Source organism: Gorilla gorilla, chromosome 3, assembly GCF_029281585.2.
Source record: "Gorilla gorilla gorilla isolate KB3781 chromosome 3, NHGRI_mGorGor1-v2.1_pri, whole genome shotgun sequence".
NCBI lineage: Eukaryota > Metazoa > Chordata > Mammalia > Primates > Hominidae > Gorilla > Gorilla gorilla.
This window is the reverse complement of record NC_073227.2, coordinates 69,264,312-69,288,489: the sequence shown is the minus strand read 5'-3', so window position 1 is coordinate 69,288,489 and position 24,178 is coordinate 69,264,312. Positions and strand designations below refer to the sequence as shown.

The 24,178-nt window shown below is 44.0% G+C and overlaps 1 protein-coding gene across 1 annotated transcript in view; it reads right to left on the bottom strand.

Annotated features, from left to right (window-relative positions):
• IGFBP7 (insulin like growth factor binding protein 7) overlaps nucleotides 1-24,178 on the bottom strand; it is an 81,215-nt gene that overhangs the window by 2,999 nt on the left and 54,038 nt on the right. Inside the window, exon 2 of the mRNA XM_019025243.4 lies at nucleotides 6,744-6,853. Coding sequence (XP_018880788.3) covers nucleotides 6,744-6,853 — 110 coding nt within the window. The remainder of the gene's footprint in view (nucleotides 1-6,743; nucleotides 6,854-24,178) is intronic.

Here is a 24,178-nt window from a genome sequence, read left to right as displayed (position 1 = left end):
TACATGTGCTGTCATTGTTCTTTTATGACAAAACTTGCCGACTGTTTCTGTGAATGTCATGTCAAGATTCAGAAGAAACTCAGTTTCTTTGGTGCGAGGCCAATACTGAATAGTATCCTTTTTGCCCTCATTTTAAAAGGCAAAATGTTTTATTATATAAACTCTGGAAAATATACAAAAGAATGAAATTCACTTGTAGCTCCTCGATACATATACATTTAGCAGCTGAGTTAGTACAAATATTTTAAGCCTTGTGATAATGGTGAGTTTAAAAAAAAAAAGGATACACGAATTGTTTGTTCATTCCATCCCAGATCTCCTTTAAGAGCCAACCTGACATTTATTGATATTACCTTTGTAATTAGAAAGGATTTACAACCTCAAATAGCTAGTTTCCTTTTCATTTTCTTCTACAATAAAGCAAATCTTAATAAAGACCAGATAATAGTGTGTATATATAGACACTGTATGTATAAATATAATAAATACATATATAAATAAATATACACACTTTATTAACTTCCATCTCAGTGTTGCTTTTCCCATGTGGATCCCACTCCTACCATGTGTTTTTTGGTACTCTGCTGTTGTCTCGGCTTCAAACCTACACTGTATTTTCTCAGCTTTATGATGCCAGGACTGGGATTCAGCAAACCACATGTGATCTAGGCCAATTCCTGCTCTAGAAAAAATATCTTGCATGATTTGGAAAGCCTGGCTTTTTGCATTTTTTTTTCTGGAATTTTCCCACATTGCCACTATTAGTGAGAGAAAACCACGTAACTTAATGTCTTTCTCATAAATGCTGTGAAGACAAACATACTCAATAGGTACCTTTTCCCTTAGTTTCCCAAGTAGCTGGCAGAAACGGTTTATGCTAATACAGCTTTTGAAATAGTTACTTAAAAATGGGTTGTAAGAATATTTTGGTAGAAGTATTAATTTGATCCAATGTCTCAAGTAATATGACTCTGACCTTTATTTACTGAATTTCAGAATCATATGAGTTCTATGTGTGACCAAAGCAAGAAAATAAACACTGCAGCACTGAAATACTGAATCTCAGCAACTGAGCCTCAAATCCCATAGCTCTTAGTAAGGAGCATTTTATGCTAATTAACCTGATCCACTATGGAAAGGGAAATGTATCTTGTTAAATATAATATTTAACAGAAATCACAATATATATATATACTTATTTTTCCCTTCTTTTCACAAGTGTTGGCATGGCGTATTTTAATTAATGTTATGTAATTATAAAAGGTTATACATCATGTAGAAAACATAGAAAAAAGTGCCAAGAATTTTCATATGACAAATTTTTATATGTCAAACTCTCCCTTATTCGTGTAAGGGGATTCTAAGTGTTGATAAGTATGTGTTTTCTTTTCTTTTTTTTTGAGACAGAGTCTCGCTCTGTCACCCAGGCTGGAGTGCAAGTGGTGCGATCTCAGCTCACTGCAACCTCTGCCTCCGCCTCCGGGATTCCAGTGATTCTCCTGCCTCAGCTTCCCGAGTAGCTGGGATTACAGGCATGTGCCACCACGCCTGGCTAATTTTTATAGTTTTAGTAGAGACGGGGTTTTGCCATGTTGGCCAGGGTGGTCTCGAACTCCTGACCTTAAGTGATCCACCTGCCTTGGCCTCCCAAAGTGCTGGGATTACAGGCATGAGCCACTGTGCCCGGCCAATAAATATGTGTTTTCTAGCTAAAATTGGAATTAAAACTAAAAAAGAGAGGTTAATATTCAGTGCTAGTAAAGATGCAGAGAAATGGCACTTCTCCATTGCTGGTGGGAGTGTGAATTACTACAATCTATTTAGAAAGTAATCTGACAATGTCTGTTAACACTGAAACAAATATTTTGACTTATTCAGGTAACTGTTGGGGAATCTATCTTATAGCAATAAAAGCACTAGTATGTATGATATGTGTACTTTGATGCTTAAAGTAGGTTGTTTAAGTTGACAAAAATTTGGAAACAACAGAAAAAATACAGAACTGATTTAATAAATTATAGTATTCATACTTGGAATATTACGTAGCTGTTGAGAAGCAGACTTGGACGGATGTCCATGAAGTATTTGTTGAGAAAAGCGAGTTTCAGAATAATTTACTGGCACACTATATTCTCATTTCACCGTAGGGATATATGTTTGAATATGCTTGGATATGAAAAAGAGTGTGGAAAGATACAAACCAGGGCAGTTCACATTGGTTACCTCAGGCAGGAGGAGGAGGTGGGGGGGAGATTCTCAACTCTTTCTTTATATGTCTTTGGATAATTTCTGCTTATTACCATTACCTTAGAGGTCACTATTTTTGATTAAAAAATATTCTTAGAGGTCAAGGAAGCCCTAATCTGAAGAAATATTCAGGCAAGAAAAGAATTAAACAGAGAGCCTCTCCGTCTCAGAAACAAGTATTGGGAAGGTGTTCTGCTTTCGCTGTGAGCATCATCTCTGATTTAAAAGGGTTAAGTCAAATATGGCTATTTCAGTTCACGTTCCCATTTCAAAATATTGCCCTTCGAATCTTTCTAGGCTAGGAGTTTGCTGAAAGGTATGAGGCTTGTTAAAGCCAGCTTTCCTTACTACCAGTAAGGAAAGTAAAGACCACTTGCCAGGCTGCGCCAACCGTAAGAATTGCCACTGCAGTCTCAAGTGTCATGGAGAAAAGGCTTGTGCCATTAATTCTGCTGTTGCTAAGAATCCTTGAGCAAGAAGGACATGCTGTCTTTATTTGAGCCTCAGTTTCTCTTGTTTTACAAGTGAGGATTCTAATAATCTATCCAAAAAGGTGTTCTACTCTTAAATTGGATTTGAAACACACATGATAGTAAATATGTTTGTATTCTTAACAGTCTGGTTACAAGGACAGCGATGAGAAAACAAATACCCTGTTTAATTATTTAGGTCAGTGACTTCCCAAGTTTCCTTAGTTTTGACATGGACCAAACTATTGTATATCTGGAATATACAAAAGTTTTAGGAAATGACACCTTCGTAAGTGGTAAGCGTGATGCCTTAACATAGGTTCTGTTCTATTTTTTATTTTTTATAAGAACATGGTGGTTGTGATCGCTACATTAGTTCCAGGAGTCGCTGATGGGTCATGGTCTGCAGTGTAAGAAACATTGCTTTGGGTCATGCATGTGGCAAATTACATTATGAACGCAGAGGAAAACCGGCAGAGCATCACAGTTGGGTTTTGCTTGTTCTGGAAAGTCTGCAGAAAAAATTGTTTCTCTCCTACTTCCTCTTCACTTCTTTACTTCAGCACCCATCTCGTTGACTGACATAGTGGGTTTTTTGTTTTTCAGAGACAGGATCTTGCTCTGTTGCCCAGGTTGGAGTGCAGTGGTGCCATCATAGCTCACTGCAGCCCCACCTGCTGGGCTCAAGCGATCCTCCCACCTCAGCCTCCCAAGTGGCTAGGGACTACAGGTACGAGCCACCACACCGGCCTCAACTGCCTTGGTGTTTCTGACTAGCCCTGAGGACAAGCCCTCAGGGAGGCCTTGTCTATTGGGATCTGCCCTGTACAGTCCTAAAAGGGAAAAGATTCCCGAGGCAGACGTATTCCTCTGGTATGTGAATACTGTAGCTGGGATTGGGTAGAGCAACGACTGAAGAAATTATTATTTGCCAAGATTTGCCAATAAGGTCACATGCCCCAGGACGCTTGGGTGACCCTCGCTTCTCATTGTGTAAGTATCCCTAGAAAACTGTAGAGAACTGCAACGGAGCTTTTCATGGGTATTCCTCGCAACATTATTTCTCCACCTCCCCACACCCTGAGCAAACCAGCAATCTCCAAATTAGCAGTGAGGAACGCCTGCAGTTCTTGCAGTAAGGATGGAGGGGAACCCATCCACGGACTGCATTTCTGCTCTTACTCTTGCTCCGCCTTCCTCTTAAAAACATAACTGATTGGGGTGAAATTTTATTGCTCCTTTAAGAGAAGCTTCACTGTAAAGGATGGTATAGTAGTGTTGCCTCTGCCATCACCCCCACCTCAGGCATTTTCTGGTACCTGTTCCCAGATTTTACACAAACCAGGCGGATTCACGCCGGTGCCAATGTCAGTGGCCGCATCCCTCCGGCCGCATGGGGGAGCCAGAGCTTAGCAGGTGACCCGACCTGGGCTTGAGCCCTTCGTGGGATTTTCACAATGCAGCAGGGAGAAGGGAAGCCCTTTCTTTCCTCTGGGGTCTTTAAGCTGTAATAAAAATGTGAGTGGAGTTGATATCTCCCACTGCATAGGAAGCTTTCTGAAGCAGAAGAAAATGAGACTAGTATATTGAGAGCAAAGAGTCAAGAGTTAGAGTTCTGATGGCGTGTGTACCTGGATGCAGGGGCCCTTGAGGCTGGATCCCGCCCCGCTTTTTGTTTTGCCTAGGCTGGTTTCAAATGGGCTGGTAGAACTTGCAACAGAAAGAGCTCCGACTGCGGGAGCCACAGTCCTCCTGGAGTTCTAGAATTTGCTTCTCCGGTCACACAGAGAGCAAACAAAATAGTCAAGGGAGACACTATCATCCACCTTAGAGCTTGCTGGAGAAGTAAGGCAGCTTAAAATGGATGTCTGGTTATGCCCTTTTACTTAAACTAAGTTTCTTTTTTGGCAGCATGAGTTTGATAATTTTTTAATTTTTATTTTTCGTAGGATAGTTGTGAGGCTCAGCAATTCAAAATGTATAAAAAGGACAAAAACGACCAGGCGCGGTGGCTCACACCTGTAATCCTAGCACTTTGGGAGGGCAAGGTGGGCGGATCACCTGAGGTCGGGAGTTCGAGACCAGCCTGACCAACATGGAGAAACCCTGTCTCTACTAAAAATACAAAGTTAGTCAGGCGTGGTGGCAGGTGCCTGTAATCCCAACTACTTGAGAGACTGAGGCAGAAGAATCACTTGAACCCGGGAGGTGAGGTTGCGGTGGGCCGAGATGGTGCCATGGCACTCCAGCCTGGGCAATAAGAGTGAAACTATGTCTCAAAAAAAAAAAAAAAGACAAAAACCTAAGTGTATGTTATAATTGTGAGGTGTTAGTTGATGGCAAATAAGTGTTTTCTTTTCCCTTCTCCATACATGCTGAGATGATGCTGTCCTTCAAATATGAAGATAATTATACAAGATAATGCCACTTGAAGGGAAAAATTTCCAGGAACAGTAGCTAATGTCTACTGAGTGCTAACTATGTATCAAGTGATTTTTACTTGCATTACTTTATTTAATCTTTATGATAATTACATGCTACTTTTATAATATAGAGAACAGAGTTGAGGCTAACAGCAGTGGTTTTCAGTCCAGGGCAATTCCCCAGCTCCACACCCTTAGGGGACATTTGGCAATGTCTGAAGATGCTTTTAATTCTCACGACAGAGGGGATGGGGAATGCTACTGTTATATAGTGGGTAGAGGCTAGGGATACTGCTAAACATCTTCCAAAGCACAGGCAGCCCTCACAACAAATAATTATCTGGCCCCAAATGTCAATAGTGCTAAGGCTGAGAAACCCTGGCTTGCAGAGAATTCAGCCACCCTGGCTAAGGAATTCACACTATTTTTTTTTTTTTTTTGAGACAGGCTAGAGTGCAGTGGGGCAATCACAGCTCACTGCAGCCTCAATCTCCTGGCTCAAGGGGTTCTTCGGCTACCTTAGGCTCCTGAGTAGCTGGGGCCACAGGCATGCCTCACCATGCCCAGCTAATTAAAAAAAATTATTTGTAAGAAGGAAGTCTCACTGTGTTGATCAGGCTGGTCTCAAACTCCAGGACTCAAGTGATCCTCCTGCCTCAGCCTCCCAAAGTGCTGGGATTACAGGCATGTGCTACTGCACCCAGCCTCACACTTTTTTTTTTCTTTTTTCCATTTGGGAAGTCATTTCAAAGCTGATTTATTAAAAGAATATCATGCTTTTTCCACTTGGGGCTGGGGCCAGCATTTAGCAAAATTCAGAAAGGAGAAATTTTTTTCTTTGATATTCTTCCTCTTGTTCCTTTTTAATGCTCTGTTCTGGAGTGGTCTCCTCTGTCCCTAACTTATGGTTCTACAGCCTTGGTACTTAGGAGAATAGATCCCACCTCACTCCTTCTATCCTACTTCCAAGTGCCCTTAAAATGTACTCATCCATCTCACAGCACTTAGGGAATCTGAAAAAATAATGCATGCTCCCAGGAGAAGGCTACAGGGCTTTGTGTCCTTTTACCTTCTTAGCTGAGCCTCCCAGTAAAATAATAATAATGCCTCCAAGCAGACAGGATCTAAATTATCAGCTAAATGTTCAGTCTTAAATGAGGAGACTGATGCCATCACAAACAGCTTGGTGGGGGCTTGGAGGTGGTATTTTGGGACAGAAAGAGAGAAACGTACACTTTTAACCCCTATGCTATACTGTCTCCACTGAGGTCGCAAACACAGACACACACACTTTCACTCACACCCACATATGCACACACATACACACACCACAGGTGCACACACACCCTGAAGGTGGGTTCAGGTGTTTAGCATTATTGTTCTTCCAGTTTCTCAGTTTCTAGGATGCTGCTAACAAAAGCATGGCAGGGACTGGTTTTTGTTCCATGAATCCAGGGGAGGGGCCTGTATGACTGCCCTAAGGCTTCACCTTGCGGGAGCTGCAGTCAACAAAGCAGGCTGAGGATTTAACGTTTTACCATCCTTCTGCAGTGCAAGAGAAGCTTGTCAGCCTAGGATGTCTCTTAAAGTCTGTGCCACTGACCTTGTTCCAGATGAGGACAGGTGTTGGGATTCCGATGACCTCACAGCTCAAGTACACCTGGGCACCAGTGACATTCCAGATGTCCTTGGGGGGCGTCACTATGGAAGGACCTGCAGGAGAGGGCACAAAGCCAAAGTCATCTTTTAAACAGCCCTTCACATGAGTCAGCATCTTAGGGAGAAAATAATAATTGTGTTTATGAGGCCATCCCCTTGGTGGATTATCTAAAGCAAATTTCAAAGACCACACTGGCTTCCTCCTGCCACCAACATGATTTTAAGGTCCACTTTGGGAATGCATAAATCTAAACAAACAAAAACAATTAGGAAGAAAAATTTGTTATTAAAATTTTCTTCTTCCCCAGACCATGCTTAAATGAGTGCTAATTTACCAGCTGTTTTTTATTATCTGGGACTTTTCCAGTAGTAATAAAATTTTAGTTCCAAAATGTTCAATGTTTTTCTTCTTTTGTTTACCACTATTTCTATTTTGGGTTGGAAAGGCAACAAGCAACCGCTCCGTGGGTAATGAAGAAAAAAAATCTAAGAGAATATTTGAAAACGTGCTAAGCACCCAGACAAGATGGAAGTCTCTGCCTCAAGAAGCTTAGGATCTAAGGTTGAAAAGGGTGATGAGGCAGGGAAGAAAAGAAACGTGGAGTGCTGTGTGCGTTAGGGGATTGGAAGGGACACCTTTATTTTTAATTTAATTTTATTATTATTTTTTTGATACAGAATCTCATTCTGCCACCCAGGCTGGAGTGCAGTGGCTTGATCATAGCTCACTGCAGCCTCAAACTCCTGGTCTCCAGCGATCCTCCCACCCCAGCCTCCCGAGTAGCTGGGACTATAGGCGTGCACCACCATGTCAGTTAATTTTTATTTTTTATTTTTGTAGAGACGGGGTCTTGCTATGTTGCCCAGGCTGGTCCCGAATTCCTGGCTTCAAGTAATTCTCCTGCCTCAGCCTCCCCAGCTGCTGGGATTACAGGTGTGAGCCACCATGCCTGGCCAGGAGGCACCTTTGAACGGAAGAGGCCCGGGTGTCGAGGAAGGTGGTACAAGGGTCCTTCTTCCAGTGTGGTCAGGAGAGGCAGCTGGTAAGAAGGAAGAAGAGTGACTGATCTATTGGGTGTGACCAGGGTCCCCAAGGAGAGGGCCCTTTCCCAGCGTTCTCAGTGTCCAGGTCCCTGGCAGGAGGCATTGGCAAGTGGGGGGCACCCTCAAGCCACTGCCTAAATAGAGTCAGCAAGTAGGGGGCCACCGAGAGAGGCCAGAGTGACGCTTCTCCATTCCCCCAATTAGGGAACACACTCCCCACCTTCTGTATCATGGCACCCTCTGGAGAAGTTCCCTACTCAGAGTCAACACAAACCATGTGTATCCTTTTTGCTATGAAAGTGGTATGACTCTCTGGTCCTGGGTTAGCTAACTATGGCCTGTGGGCCAAATCTGGCCTGCCATCTGTTTTTGCATGGCTTATGAGCTAAGAATGGTGTTTGGATTTTTGTTTTTTTAAATTAAGAAAAATTTTATTTTTTTTGAGACAGGACCTTACTCTGTTGCTCAGGCTGGAGTGCAGTGGCATGATCTTGGCTCACGGCAACCTCCGCCTCCCAGGTTCAAGCTCAAGCAATTCCCGTGCCTCAGCCTCCCAAGTAGCTGGGACTACAAGTGCATGCCCAGCTAATTTTTGTGTTTTCAGTAGAAACAGAGTTTTGCCATGTTGGCCAGGCTGGTCTCAAACCCCTGAGCTCAAGCGATTCCCCCACCTCGGCCTCCCAAAGTGTTGGGATTACAGGCGTGAGCCACTGTGCCCGGCCTGCAGTTTCAAATGGTTGAAAAAAAAATTAAAAGATGGATATTTCATGACGTGTGAAAATTGTAAGGAAATGTCCATAAAATAAAGTTCTGTTGGAACACAGCTACACTTATTTGTTTCCTGCAGTCTCTGGCTGCTAGAGCAGTTGTGGCTGAGACTGTATGGCCTAAAATATTCACTGTCACTGGCCTTTTATAAAGAAATTTGCTGATTCCTGCTCTAATCAACTGAGGGAGACTGATGCCTAAATAAGACATTATGGGAAAGTCTCAGGACTTCAATCCTTTACACATTTTCCAGAGCTGATGCAAGTAACCCCCCTGGGTGATTTCTGGTTCGGCTCTGAAACACAACACTGTGGAAGCCAACAGATACCGAGAGAGCGGGTGCTTGCTGACTGCGCCTGTCCCCTGACGGCCTGGCTTCCCGGCATCTGCAGTAGAGATGTGCACACCAACTTTTTATTTACTGGTAATTAGTATGTCACTTCTGCTAATTCTGAATGCCAGGGTTCAATCACCAGGGGCCTTCAGAAAGACTTGGGACCGTCCGCAGAGGAGGGTCATGGAACTGGCAGCCTGGGATCCTCATGTGGGGCAGTGTGAGACTCCAGAACCTAACCTGGCTCTTATTCCATGCTTAGCATGGTTTCTTGAATGAATAAATTAATGATCCCTTCTGAATTTTAAATCTCTGCTGACTTGGGTCTCCTATCCTAGCAAAGTAGCAAACTGCAGGGTCATCTTGCATCAGAGTCCTGGGAAAGGGACAACCTCCCCTTTAGGACTGGAAAGTTTTCTGGCATAATCAGCATTCAAAGGCCATGAAGTCTCCCCTTCTGCAACAGGCTATTTCCAGCACAATATTAATTTCTTGAAACAGAAAGGAAATGACCCCAGTGTGCAAGATTTTCCCACTCATCTAAAACATTAGAAGCTGATTTTTTTTTAATCTCATGGGATATTTTTATTTTTGTAGGAATGTGAAAAACAGTCAAAAGTTTGGAAAGCTCTAAATACATTTCATGCTTCCTTCCCTCCAAACCATAGGTCTGAATAGGAAGCATATATCCTGGCCAGGGGGCTTGGCTCTTCTGCTGCAAACATGAATGTGGTGAGCACAGTGGTGCAGTATTTATGTTTCTGGCTCTGTCTCAGACATTTCCTAGTCTGGATGCAGCAATACAGAACCCTGCAAAGGGCTGGGCCTCACCCTATCCCAGGTTTCCTCTAGGGCTATGGGACCCCAAGGGTTTGGACACCACAGAGCCGGATCTGGCTGGGCTTTGAACTGCCTTCGCCCACCTCTCTGATGGCCCTCATGCTGCTCTGTTCTCCTTCCCACACACAGACTTGGCAGGAGGACTTCAAAGCTCAGGGGATCTCAAAGGATTGTTCTGAGAAGAACATACCAGTTTTCAGAGATTTGAGGGGGAGCTCGGGAACAAAGCTGCTTCTCTCATATCCAAACCACACAAGGAATGCAAGACAATTTTATTGTGAGGATCTGAGGGCCTCAGCCCTGCCAAAACCTACTTACTTTAACCTGTGTCCATCTCCCTATTGCCAATACAGGTAGCAGAGTCATCGGTCTTGGGCAGGGGGCAGATTCTGGAGTGCTAATGGGCAAGTTCCAGCCTGATTTTCTGCCAGAGATCTTGAAGACATGCTATGGATTTTTCCCATGGGATTTTAAAACAGATGTTCTTAGTTTTAGTATAGTCCAATTTATCAAGTTTTCTTTTCTGTGGTTAGTGCTTTTCGTGTCCTGTTTAAGAAAATTTTTGCCTAGCCCAAGGCTATGAAGATCTCCTGTTTTCTTCTACAAGCTTTATGGTTTTACTTTTCACATTTAAGTTTTTGCTCCATCTTGAATTAATTTTTGTGTGTGCTATGAGGCAGAGGTCAAGTTTCATTTTTCCTCCCCTAAAAGGACATCCAATTGCTTCAGCACCATTTGTTGAAAAGACCATCTTTTTCCTAATGAATCATAATAATGCCTTTGTGGAAATCTGTAAGACCCACTGTATATGTGTGCGTCTATTTCTGGACTCTCTGTTCTTTTCCACTGGTCTATGTGTCTATCTTTGCACCAATAACTATGGCATAATTTAGAAATTAATTGTACTAAAATTGAAGCACTAAATAGAGGGCAGATCTAATACATCTGTTTCCCCCCAATCCTCTTACTATTCCAAGAAGCAGAACACTCTAGGACAAGTAAGGATTCTTTTTTTATTTTTATTTTTGTAGAGACGGAGTCTTGCTATGTTGACCAGGCTGGTCTCAAACTCGTGGGCTCAAGTAATCCTCTTACTTCAGCCTCCCAAAGTACTGGGATTATGGGTGTTAGCAACAGTGCCCAGCCATGAATTCTTTAAAAATACCTGAACCCAGGAATACTTTGAATGACAGCCATTGTCAGGGGATTCAATATTAGGACAAATCATATCATGGGTTCCTATTTCTCTCTCCCAATGCTTGGAATACCTTAGGTAAATGGGCTGAGTCAACATTTGGATTATTCTAAGAATGTAAATGATTTTGTCAATCCTGCCACCAGGCTATTTCTAGAATTCTACAAGACTTCCATACCACAAAAATCTATAATATCCACTGACTCCTGCTGGGGTGAGGTAGTGGAAGGGCAGAGGAGGGGCTGTTAGGACCAGTTTGCTGCACAACATTTACAAAAACCTTTGACTATTTCAAATATCCTTGAACAAATGCTGGGTTTACTAACACAATGAAAAGTTTAACAAACAATACGTAAACTGGAAAGTGCTAAGAAATAAGGCTACAGAACGGCCTTTTGGTTTTGAGATGCAGTCTCTTGCAAAGGAAAGTCACATCAATAAATTATTAGTGTAATATTCAAGGGACCAAACAGACCTCTTAGAGTAGGTGGAGGCGGGTTGGCTTCCACGTGACTTCCTGTGTTGGAAGAATCTGTAGGGATTCAACATTCTTCCCAGTACTTTGTTCAGAGCTGATACCCAGTAGGATACCTATTTACTAAGCTCTGATTGGTTCTTTACCACTTACCTGGTCTGGAAATTCCCCCAGAATATGCAGAGGGAATGGAAAAACTCCTTTTTTTTTTTTTTTTAGATGGAGTTTTGCACTTGTTGCCAAGGGTGCAATGGTGTGATCTCGGCTCACTGCAACCTCTGCCTCCTGGGTTCAAGCGATCCTCCTGCCTCAGCCTCCCAAGTAGCTGGAATTACAGGTGCTCGCCACCATGCTTGGCTAATTTTTGTATTTTTAGTAGAGATGGGGTTTCACCACGTTGGCCAGGCTGGTCTTGAACCCCTGACCTCAGGTGATCTGCCCACCTCAGTCTCCCAAAGTGCTGGGATTACAGGTGTGAGCCACTGCACCCGACCAAAATCTCTTGGTAAAAGCAGATTACAGAAATTTTAGAGAAAGGTAAATGAAGATACATGGTGAGAAAGAATAAGCAAGTGACTTAATGGTGACCCACAGGGACACTAAGAGGACAAGTCTTGTATAGAAGAGAAGAGATGCTGAAAATGTTTTCGGTGGATACAATGCCAGCCCCAACAATGCTGCACTCTCCTCCCCGACTCTCAAGAACTATCATCCCACATATTCCATTGATCAGCAATTTCACTGCCAACAATCATCTTGAATTGCAGGTCCGTCCTGCAATTCAGTCCCTGACAGTTCTGTTCTACCTCAGGAGAGCACTCTACTCAATGACTCTGTACCAAATAACTTGTAACTCTTTCCACTCTACCTTTCTTCCAAGAAGGGCAAGGCAGATCCAGAATTTATTTCTGTTTTTAAGAATAAAGAAATTTTTAGTTCACTCTGAGCTAATTTTCTCATACAGAAAGCTCAAAATCAGTCCTCAAGGCCAGGTCAAGTGTAATAACAACATTATCATCTAACTCATACTCAGTGTTTGGATTCCATTTAAAACAGGTCACAGAATTCTTAAATGTATAGGGACAAACATCAGGATAGGTCCAATTATTTATTTATCCTTGCCCTTGTTCCATTAAGAGCTCCAGACTGCTCAAACGTCTGTCTAGCAAACATCCTGTTCATAGAATAAATGACTGTTCGCTGCCTCCCTCTGCCTTGTACCCACCCTCGGCAACTCCAGAAAGCAACCAAGCCATCTGCAGTGCTGCCTGATGTAAAGAGATGTCCACCCAAGGTGGACTACCTACATTTTTCTATCCAGATGACTGTACCCAAACCAGGCTACCCCACTTTCCTTTTACCTTACACACTCAATTAATTCTCATTCAATCTCTTTAGATCCTTCTCAACCCTCTAAACTCATTTTCTTGCCTTCCCTATTTTTTATAACTCTCGCTCAGTAACTTTAGAGTGTCTCTTCCTTTTGATCATTCCTTAGAGGGTCTCTTCTTTTTGAACATTCCTTGAAGGGAAAGAAGGGAGAGAGGATGATATAGTTTGACTGTGTCCCCACCCAAATCTCGAATTGTAGCTCCCATAATTCCCATGTGTCATGGGTTGGGGGGTATGTGGTGGAAGGTAATTGAATCATGGGGACAGGTTTTTCCTGTGCTGTTCTCGTAATAGTGACTAAGTCTCATGAGATCTGATGGTTTTATAAAGGGCAGTTCCCCTGCACATGCTGTCCTGCTTGCTGCCATGTAAGATGTGACTTTGCTCCTCCTTCGCCTTCCACCATGATTGTGAGGCCTCCCCAGCCTCATGGAGCTGTGAGTCCATTAACCCTCTTTTTCTTATAAGTTACTCAGTCTCGGGTATGTATTTATTAGCAGCATAAGAACAGTCTAATACAGAGGAGGTGAAGGAGAAGGAGAAGAAAGAAAAAATGAAGAAAGATAGCCAGATCCTGAGGGAAGTTATAGCAAGGAAGAAGAAAGTTCTAACCTTGGAAGAAAACAAAAATTCACTACTATGAAATATATCCTTGGAACAAAATTACATTTGTACTCCATAAGTTTATGCAAGTAAAAAATAAACATTAAAAATAAAGTAAATTAAAATTCAATTTAATGAATCAGATCACCTTAAAAGTACTTAGAAGTCTCCTGCAGAATCTCCACCTAAGTCTGCATACTCCTCCTTTGCTACATTTTTTCTTTTTAGAGACTGGGTCTTCTCTGTCGTTCAGACTGGAGCACGGTGGTGTGAACATGGCTCACTGCAGCCTCAATCTCCTGGGCCCAAACAATCCTCCCACCTCAGCTTCCCAAATAGCTAGGACTGCAGGTGTGTGCCACCACGCCTGGCTAAATTTTGTGTTTTTTTAGATATGGGGTCTTGCCATGTTGGCCAGGCTGGTCTTGAACTCCTGAGCTCAGGCAACCTGCCTGCCTCGGCCTCTCAAAGTGCTGGGATTATAGGTGTGAGCCACCACGCCTGGCTTCTCCTTTGCCCCCCCCCTTTTTTTTTTGAGACAGAGTCTTGCTCTGTCGCCCAGTGTGGAGTGCAGTGGTGCAATCTCGGCTCACTGCAAGCTCCACATCCTGGGTTCACGCCATTCTCCTGCCTCAGCCTCCCAAGTAGCTGGGACTACAGGCATCCACCACCACTCCCAGCTAACTTTTTGTATTTTTAGTAGAGACGGGGTGACCCTGTTACCCAGGATGGTCTCGATCTCCTGACCTCGTGATCCACCTGCCTCGGCCTCCCAAAGTACTGGGATTACAGGCGTGAGCCACAGCGCCCGGCCTCCTTTGCCACTTTTAATTAAGTTCTAGACAAAGGACTCACAGACTACCAGATTATTTTAAGAATATTTGATTATAATCTAGAAATAGGTATGTTCTGAAAAAGTACTACTGATACAGAAAAGGTAGTTTTATAGATGGATGGATTTAAATTTGGAGTATTATGAGTTGGTTCAGAAGAATTTAAGAAAGGCAGTTCTCACAAAACACACAAATATCATGAGGAAAAGACTTTGACATGAAATTAATTTTGAATTTGACCAGCAATTCATTCCAGCTGATTTTATATAAAGTCTTGGTAGTGAGGACAGAGTTAAAATGTGTTATCCTATAAAAAGCACAGCAGGAACAATATTGAAGAAGTATGTGAACAATTTCCTAGTCCCTTACAGAGCACAAAGCACTCCCCAGCCATGACCTGAGATGTCCTCATGATGTTACTATTTAAAAAAAAAAAGACGAAAGCATTCTTGGGGACAGAACACTTGGCTCTGAATCCTTGTCTACAATTTACAGCCAAAAGACCTTGGACAAGCCACTTAACCACTTTTACAAGATGAAGAAACTAGGAAGTGTCTAAGAATATCCTCTTTGGGTTTGGAAGTAAGTGAACCTATCATGAATGTGTCCTAGAGCTGGGACATAGATGTCAAAGACGCTTTGACATCTATGAAGTTCTGAAGTCTCACTGTCTGGGTCTGGAGCTCTCATTCTTTGCAAATCAGTTCAATGCATTTCCTCACCTACCTAAACACAATGTATGTGACTCATAACATGGTTCACTTCCTCAGGGATTAAAAAAATAGAGCTTATAAAGGTATCACCCTTTACCCAGTTAGCCAATTTTTTTTTCATCTGAAAGAGCTGTGTAGAAGATATTAGGAGAAGTCATGTTTGAAAGCTAAATATACTTGAATTAAGCCTGGGAAATGGTCAAAAGTCAAATTACCCCCAGTAATCATTTCTGTCCTCCAATATCATATTGAACTATATATTTTTTGCTTCGTTGCTTTCTCATTTGCCCATCGTCTCTTCCATTTTTACCAATTCACTCTTCTGTGTCATTTCTACCCAAACTCACTGTCTGCTCCCAGCAGTCCTGCTCACCCACCATTACATGTTCATTACCCCTTCCAGCACCTTTGCTTATGCTGATGCCCTTACCTACTTGGAATATCTTCCCTCCTCTTATTTCTTATCACACTTTATTTGACATTCTAAGGCTGAAGTTTCATTTCTCTTTGACATTTTTTGCGGCCTGACAGCTTCAGGCTCCCCCTTATTTCTTCTCTAAAATCCTGTTGGTTTCGGTAAGTTCCACAGAGTGTAGTGCATCACTGTTTTCTAATGCTTTCCTTAGCTGGCCTAATTGAGGATGCCAGCATCCTGTCGGAATCAGAACAGAACCAGGAACTACGGAATCAAAAGATCTTCATGTTCATTGGAAGGAGACAGAGCTCAGGCTGTGTGAAGTGGGTATAGGGCAGCAGTAACTTCAGAACAACATAACATGATTAGCCAAACAGAAGTGAAAAGATAGCCACTCTCTTGAAAATGCACCAGTGTACACATGGCCAAAAGCATACACCTCACCAAAGTGGTGTTATAGCTATCTTATTTATCAGCTGGCAGATTATTAATCATGATTTTCTTTAATCTTTCACCTGACTTTCTCTTGCCATAAGCAGTGTTTCTTGGCTACTAACCACTCACCAACCAATTAGTATATGACCAGGAGATGCAAATTAATTTGAATATACATCACTTGAAGCAAATCCCACCGAGATGGGTAGGTCTGCTGGAAGAAAATGATTATCAATTATCCTCACACCAAAATCATGCTGGGTTATACTATTCACATTATGGTTCTCACTGAATATTTATTTTATTTTTTATTTAAGTTTTTTTTTTTTTGAGACAGAGTTTCGCTCTTTCGCCCAGGCAGGAGTGAAGTCGTGCAATCTCGGCTCACTGCAACCTCTGCCCTGCGGGTTCAAGCGATTCTCCTGCCTCATCCTCCTGAGTAGCTGGGATTACAGGCAGCCATCACCATGCCCAGCTGATTTTTGTATTTTTAGTAGAGATGGGGTTTCACCATGTTGGCCAGGCTGGTCTCGAACTCCTGACCTCAGGTGATCCACCTGCCTCAGCCTCCCAAAGAGCTAGGATTAAAGGCATAAGCCACTGCGCCTGGCTTTTTAAAAGTTTTTATAGACAGAGTCTTGCTCTGTCACTCAGGCAGGAGTGCAATGCTGCTACGATCATAGCTCACTGCAGACTCCAAACTCCTAGTCTCACGGATCCTTCTGCCTCAGCCTCCCAAGGAGCTAGGACTACAGGCAAGTGCAACCATGCCTGGCTAATTAAAAAAGAATTTTTTTTTTTTGTAGAGACGGGGTCTTGCTTTGTTGCCCAGGCTGGTCTCGAACCCTTGGCTTCAAGTGATCCTCCCTCCTCGGCCTCTCAAAGTGCTGGGGTTACAGGCATGAGCCACTGTTCATGGCCTCTTACTGAGTACATACTAACATGGCTAAGACATTTGAGTATGGGGACTTCTCCGAGTTATGATAGATTTGCAAACAACACTCACCTTGACTCTTGATGCTGGGTCCTGAAAATAGTGTGTGCATTAATACCAAATAAGGGGAAAATCAGGGTTTAAGAAGGACCTCAGATACCACATATGGAGATAGAGAGTTCAGACAACTTGGCAAAAATCCCTAGATTGAGATGAGATTCTGATAACACATTGAAGGGAACAGGAGCACACAAAAGTACAAAACGGGAAAAGAATAGTAGGAAGGCACTATGGCCAAGAGGGGGAAGGGGATGAAACAAGTGGAAGCTTCCTGATATTAAATAAGGGGAAGCAGTAACTGTATGGCTAATTAAAGAGCAGAGCCATCTGCCAAGGCAAGTCATTTAGGGAACTTCCAGAGGCGGGATGATGTAGCAGCTGAACCCTGGTATGGGAATCTAGCACACGGTCTCAGGGGTACTGGCTGAGGACAGCAGGGGAGGAGAAGAAAGTACAACAGCTTAAGCAGCATAGGCCAGATTTAATCTCAGGCTTTTAGTTTAAGGCAAATTCATCTAGTTACGGAAGCTACTGTTAGTCATTTCCACTTTAGTGTGAATGAAGAACCAATAGTTTATAATAATGGGACCCTGCCAAACACTGTTTAGGGCAAAAGTGTGTAAGAACTGCTTCCTCTTCTCTAAATATAATCTATTGGGGTGGTGTTGGGGAGGCTTAGTGCATTAAGAGTAAGAACAAAATGCTGGGAGGTAATAGACTATAGTGACTTTGGAGCGTGGACTTGGAATCAGGAATTCTGCTCTACCACTCCTGAGTTATGCAACATTGCACAAGTTATTTCACTTCCCCTGCTTTATTCATCTGTGAAATGGAATGATAGTATCCCAGTCATTAGACCATCAAAAGGATCAAACAAGATACAGCCATTAGCACAGTACCTGGCATGGGGTAAACATTCAGTAAGTATGAGCTGTTGCTTTTCATTTCAGAAATTAGACTTTCATCAAGGAAGGTGAAAGACAGGGACCTGCCTGAGGAGAGGCAGGAAAACGCTGGCCTGCCTCGAATAGTGAGCATGCGGGCCAGCTCAGGAAGAGGATTCGTGTGTGGTGCAGGGCACAGCAGAAAGCAGATGAGGTGGGGCCTCACCCTCCAATGTGTCTCTGAAAGTGGGAGTGTCATGATTCGAGTGGCGTTTCCCAAGATGATTTTGGAGGTCTCCGCATCAGGATGGGACACAGCGGGGATTAAGGCTCTAACTCAAGGTGGCAGCAATGAGAAGACAGAGAAAAGGGGAAGACTTGGGGGATTATTCAGGAAGAACTAACACTACCCAGTAACTGACTGGATGTAGGAAAGAGAGGCATGACTTAAAGGCTGTGAGCCTCAAAGCTTCCAGGAGGCTGCCGCACCATGAACAGAAGCAGGGGTGTCGGTCTGAGGAAGGTGCTGGATTGAAGAAGGGGAAAGGGTGGACTTGGGTTTAAATTTGCTGAATTTCAGGTATCACCTGGGCCATGAGGAGGCACTGAACCCCAGTGGGGAGACCAGAAGTGCCAAGGCAAGCACTGTCTAGCTGACATTTTAGCCCTGGGAAGGCTATGTGGGGTCCTTTGGGTGGAAGGAAGACAGATTTGGCACTCCCTCTCACTAGTTTCTCCAGAGGGAGTTCCATCAGCTCACTGTTGACCACCTGGCCTGTCCCCACCCCACCCCAGGTAAAGCAGATAAGTGAATAGCACGGCCTTGCTTAGCTTCCAGGCACGTATTTGCAGGGCCAGTCCGTCTAAGAGCAGACCATTCAATACAATGCTGCCCTGGTGACTGCGTGCCCAGGTCTTGTGAGCTGAGTTCCTGGCTGATTGCTAGTTACCTCTGGATTAATAAGACACCTCGTTTTGGGTCCAATCTTTGATGCTGAGAATCTTCGTAGGGAGCATGAAGTCTGTTTTTCTCAAGTGGACATAGTACTCAGATGTCTGACTACAATGACTGTCAATCTTGTGATATCTCACAATTATCACTGTAATTTTGAATTGACCATAGAACATGCACAGAAAGTTGCTTCTTGCAATGTGTTGGTTGCTTGCAAACAAATCTCTTATTTGATGATGCTTTCTTTTCTATCTTTTTTTTTTTTTGAAATGAAGTCTTACTCTGTCACCCAGGCTGGAGTGCAGTGGTACAATCTCGGCTCACTGCAGCCCCTGCCTCCCAGGTTCAAGCAGTTCTCCTGCCTCAGCCTCCAGAGTAGCTGATACTACAGGCACACACCATCACACCTGGCTAATTTTTGTAATTTTAGCAGCGATGGAGTTTCACCATGTTGGTCAGGCTGATCTCGAACTCCTGACCTCAGGTGATCTGCCCGCTTCGGGCTCCCAGGGTGCTGGGATTATAGGCGTGAGCCGCCGCACCTGGCCCTTGATGATGTTTTCTTATTCTTGTCCCCTTCCTTGTATGGGTCTAGCATTAAAAAAAAGTGGGGTACTGACAAAGAGTCTGACTCCAGGGTGTGGTTCTTGCCCATGGTGGTTCTGGTACATGTGGTCTGGTGTCATTCTTGAAGGGACCCTGCTACTGCCACGAAGCAAATCCATGAAGGACTTGAAACCATGTTCAGGTGTGCAAGATGGTGAGCTCGCCCTGGTAACCATGTGATAGATGAGGTAACATGGGGCTGTGCCAACAACATTGCCCAGGGATGAGCTAACGTATTCAGCAGAGCTCCCCTAGGAAGTTGGAATACCTACACTATCATCCTAATACCAGACTGGCTGAGGTCCACACAAGTTGAATCAGCAGGCTAGGTTTTGAATTGGTTTGAGGACCTGGAAGAACTGACTTTATAGAGAGTGCCTTCCAGAGACGAAACTCCCTAGTGATGTTAACATAGCCTTGGAAACACATTTTTTCCACATCTCATGGGCCTGTCCTGTCTGGACTATGACTCACCTTAAATACAAGATATTAAATGTTTTTGCTAGCACTTTCTTATTCTGCAAGCACTGAATTGGGTGGGAAGTTTCCATAGGAAACTTATTGCTAACCTTGTGGATGGTCACACCTGATTCTGGGATTCCTAGAAGCCTAGATAGTGAGTTTCCCTAGGAAATTTCTCCTTCTTTTTTTGGGATGAGATCTTGTTTCATTGCCCAGGTTGGTCTTGGACTCCCAGGAGTCCAAGCTCAAGCCATACTCCTGCCTCAGCCTCCTGAGTGGCTGAGACTACAGGTGAGCAACCACCAAGCCTAGCTAGGACACTTCATCTTGGAGTCCCTGCCCATTCTCAGGCCCCTACATACTAACCCAGTGCCTGGTATCCTCAGACATCAGGAAGGGTTTCTTGAACTACCTGTAAGGGGAGGCTCACCCATCTTTAAAGCTTAGTCTCTATCCATAGGCCCTGCACTGACTAACAAGAATTGCAATCTGCTTAGAAATAGATGTGCTTGGCTGGGCACGGGGTGGCTCATGCCCGTAATCGCAGCACTTTGGGAGGCCAAGGTGGGCAGATCACGAGGTCAGGAGATCGAGACCATCCTGGCTAATATGGTGAAAACCCGTCTCTACTAAAAATACAAAAAATTAGTCAGGCTAATTTTGGTAGCACGTGCCTGTAGTCCCAGCTACTTGGAAGGCTGAGGCAGAAGAATTGTTTGAACCTGGGAGGCGGAGGTTGCAGTGCACCAAGATCACACCACGGCACTCCAGCCTGGCGACAGAGCAAGGCTCTCTCTCAAAAAAAAAAGAAGAAGAAATAGATGTGCCCCTGGGGAAGAGGATGTAAGAGATTCCCAAGTGATCTTCTACTTCAGGAGAGTTGGACTTGCTAAACCTCCTCCTGAAAACATTTTGCGAAGCTGAAGGCTGAGGCCTGAACTCCCTGGGAGGATGCTACAATGTGGCCAGTTCTGCTGTTCCCTGTACACTCTGACAACCAAGGAGGACCAGGAAACTTAACACCTTGGGTCTTTAGTAGAAGACTAAAGTTCTTCAGCTCCCTGAGAACCAGATGAGTGTTTAGTACCACTCTGCCCAAGGAAAAGATTTACACTTTAGAAATCCCAGCAAATCCTTCAGGCCAGGCTGACGGCACTGGAAAGTGCCTGTGGGGTCCGACAGTGCAGTATAGGGTGACCCTCTTAGACCAGGAGCTACCAAGCAGAGGTTTATTCAGTCTCCAGAAGGCTATGCAGGTTGGAAAAGATTTCATAGCGGGGCATCTGCAGAAATAGGCAGCAGACACGCAGAGCCTCAGCCACCGGGTACTGGCCTCTAGGAAGGATTCTGTCCTGCAGGATCTTATCCAGTGGTTGCCAATCCTGGCTGCACACTGGACTCATCTGGGTGTGTCGAAAAAAGTGCCCATTCCTGGGCTGCACTCCTAGTTTCTCACTGGTCTGGGCGTGGAGTCTGGTACAGGTATCTTAAAAAAAACTCCCTAGGTAGAAGCACTCAATTAAAACATTGTTTTTGAGTAGGAGATACTCAGATGATTAGGAAGACAGGAAGGTGGAAAGTTAGAAAGGAGGAGAGGGAGACAGATTAGAAGAAATTATGTTCGTAGGTCTTTTTGGGGAGTGAGAGACCAAGTACTACTTGGGAGGTGCCAGTATTCACGGAGAATTGAGAAAATCCAGCGGACTGGTTCTGGGTGAAGGGTACAGACACCTGATAACACCAGCACCGCCACCACTTCAATCACGCGGGGGTGGACAGGGTCATCGCGGTTCTCCTTCTGGACTGTTTTCCATTTTCATAAAATAGGGCAGTCATCTCCCACCTGCACCCTGTCCCTCTTCTGCCCTCCTCATTCCTGCCCTTGACTGTTCTGTATGGAGATGGGGCTCTGTGTCTGGAGTGCGTGGGTCTTATTTAAAATCCCTCGAACTTGGGAGCCGCCCTTTGCTCATTTCCGGTCCGATTGCCTCTCTGTTAAGACATTCGGTTTGGCTTTAAGCGGGCAAGGAGGAGGTTGAATAAAGGGATCTCTGTGTGCGAATAGCCCCCTTCAGGCTTCCGTGGAGCAGAGCGCAGGGCGTGATGGCTGCTTGGCGGGCGTCTGGCGTTTGTACTTGCGTATGTTTTTACCCTCCAGGCCCCGGACTCCCATTGTCACAGCCCAGCCACCGTGACTCCCTGGCAGACAACCCCAGACGTTAGCCAGCCGCGCATAACTGAGCTCCTCCTGCTCTTTCTCAGTGTTTTCCTCTTCTCCAGCTTGGCCCCTCTGGTCATTTTCTGAGCCGTTTTGTGATGTCTAGAGACTGAAAAGCTCTCTGTTATCTATCCCATCCTTTGCTCATGCATTCTTTGCTGAGTGTTCTCAGATTTTCTCTCAGCTTCCTAGCAGGATTTCGTGTTTCTTCTCCCATTTTTGGTATTTTCTCTAGTGTCGTCCCTAAGGCTGAACCTGGAATAGAATGCTCCTCTTACGCTAGTGTAGGGCTAGTTCTCCTCGTGTGTGTGTCTTGGGTACTTAGGATAAGTATTACTGTGTGTTTGAGTTCAGCTACAAGACAATTTTTCTGAGTGCTGAGAGGAATTGAGAAGGTGCTAGATGTGGGTGCAGTAAACAGTCTGGGCCAGGAACAGCCAGACTGTTCAAGTGAGGCTCAGAAGTGCCAAATAGCACTGCTCTGAAATCAGGGAAATGGGGATGTCTCTCTGATCACAGGAGAGGAGGACCGGCCTGGTGAGAACTGGAAGGCTTTGCACAAGGAATTTACCATTTAGCAAGGCAAGTCACCCTTGCTCTTATCAGGCTGGGGGACAGAGGAGTCCATCTGGCTGGGTGTGAGCTATGAGAAATGGGAACAAGGTGAAGCAAAGCTATGCCAATGCACATGGGACGTGTTACCTCACAGAAGGAGATTGCAGGGGCATGGAAATACTCTTTTCTGCTCTTATTGGCATTTTTCACATCAGAAATCTCTGCATTGGCACTTTGGCTAATTTTAGGCAGTGATTATTTCTTTAATTAATAGTGCTTTCTTTTTTTGAGTTTTGTTTTTTATTTTACTTGAATTATTAGTTCCCTAACAGCGCAGGGAGACACACAAAGGAGTTTTTCATGGTTTCTATAGTAGATTTTTTTTTCTTTTTTTGAGACAGGCTCTCACTCTGTTATCCAGGATGGAGTATAGTAGCACGATCATGGCTCACTGCAGCTTCGTCCTTTAGGGCTCAAGAGATCCTCCCAACTCAGCCTTCCAAGTAGCTGGGACTACAGGCACATACCACCATCCCTGGCTAAGTTTTTAAAATTTGTTTTGTAGAGACAGGGTCTCCCTGTGTTGCCCAGGCTGGTCTCGAACTCCTGGGCTCAAGTGATCCCCCTGCCTTGGCCTCCCAAAGCGTTGGGATTACATGTGTGAGCCAGTGCACCCATCCGTAGATTGGGTTTTAAAGGTGAGGACATTATGCCTTTACAAGGACTGGGAGAAACTACATGCAAAGTATCCTAACGGTCACGTGAACCTGGGGCTTATTGTAGAACTTCCAAAGGCATTTCTTCTAGAGCAACCATCAGTTCTGGCCTTGGAGATTTTATTCTTTTGTTTATGTAAATGAAAATAATTTCCTCATAAAACAGGGGATTTCAGATTTGGCGCCTCTTCAGAGCAACCATACATAAAAGTAGGAAACTCATTCTTTAGAGGCACGAGGAAGAAAATGTTCTCAGTACTCCCGAAATTGGCCTTGGAGCTGCTGTTTATGCCTCCCTCATCCTTGCTTTTTGGGTATGTTCTCAGGGAGTCTCTTTAACAACATGTGTGACCCTTTTAGGAAGCTGGGCACTTCAAAGATAATGAATGGGTCTCTGAACTTGGCTAAGGCAGCAGACTTCAAGCACTAAGACAATGCTTTTTCACAAACACCAGCTGCTTGTCAACAAGGGGGAAGAGGTAGAAAGTAATCCAGGTTTACCTAGTCCTTGGGAAAGGGTTATGGTCTAAGCCAGTATATCAGCTGAACTGACACTTGAAGAGAAGAAAGCTCAAAGTAAACTCAAATAGAGAAAATAAGAACAAGACTCTTGGGATACATATGACTTTGACCTGTCTCCAAATTTCCACCCCATATCCATGGGAGCTTGGCCTCTGTGGAGAACAGGGAGTCATGGTCTGTGGAACAGAGAGATAGAAGATTAATCCCATTCACAAAAAAGTCCTGGGTAATTTTTTTTAATCAGCAAGGAGCATTTTAACTTACAAAAAAATAAGGAATAATAATTCCATAAATATTTCATAAGGTTAGCACTAGCTAGCTTTCCTCAATGGCTTGTAATGTGCTCAGAAGATGATTAAAGAACAGATCTTTCTGGAACATACTGATCATCATATGTTAAATCAGGCTGGACAGAAGTTCAAT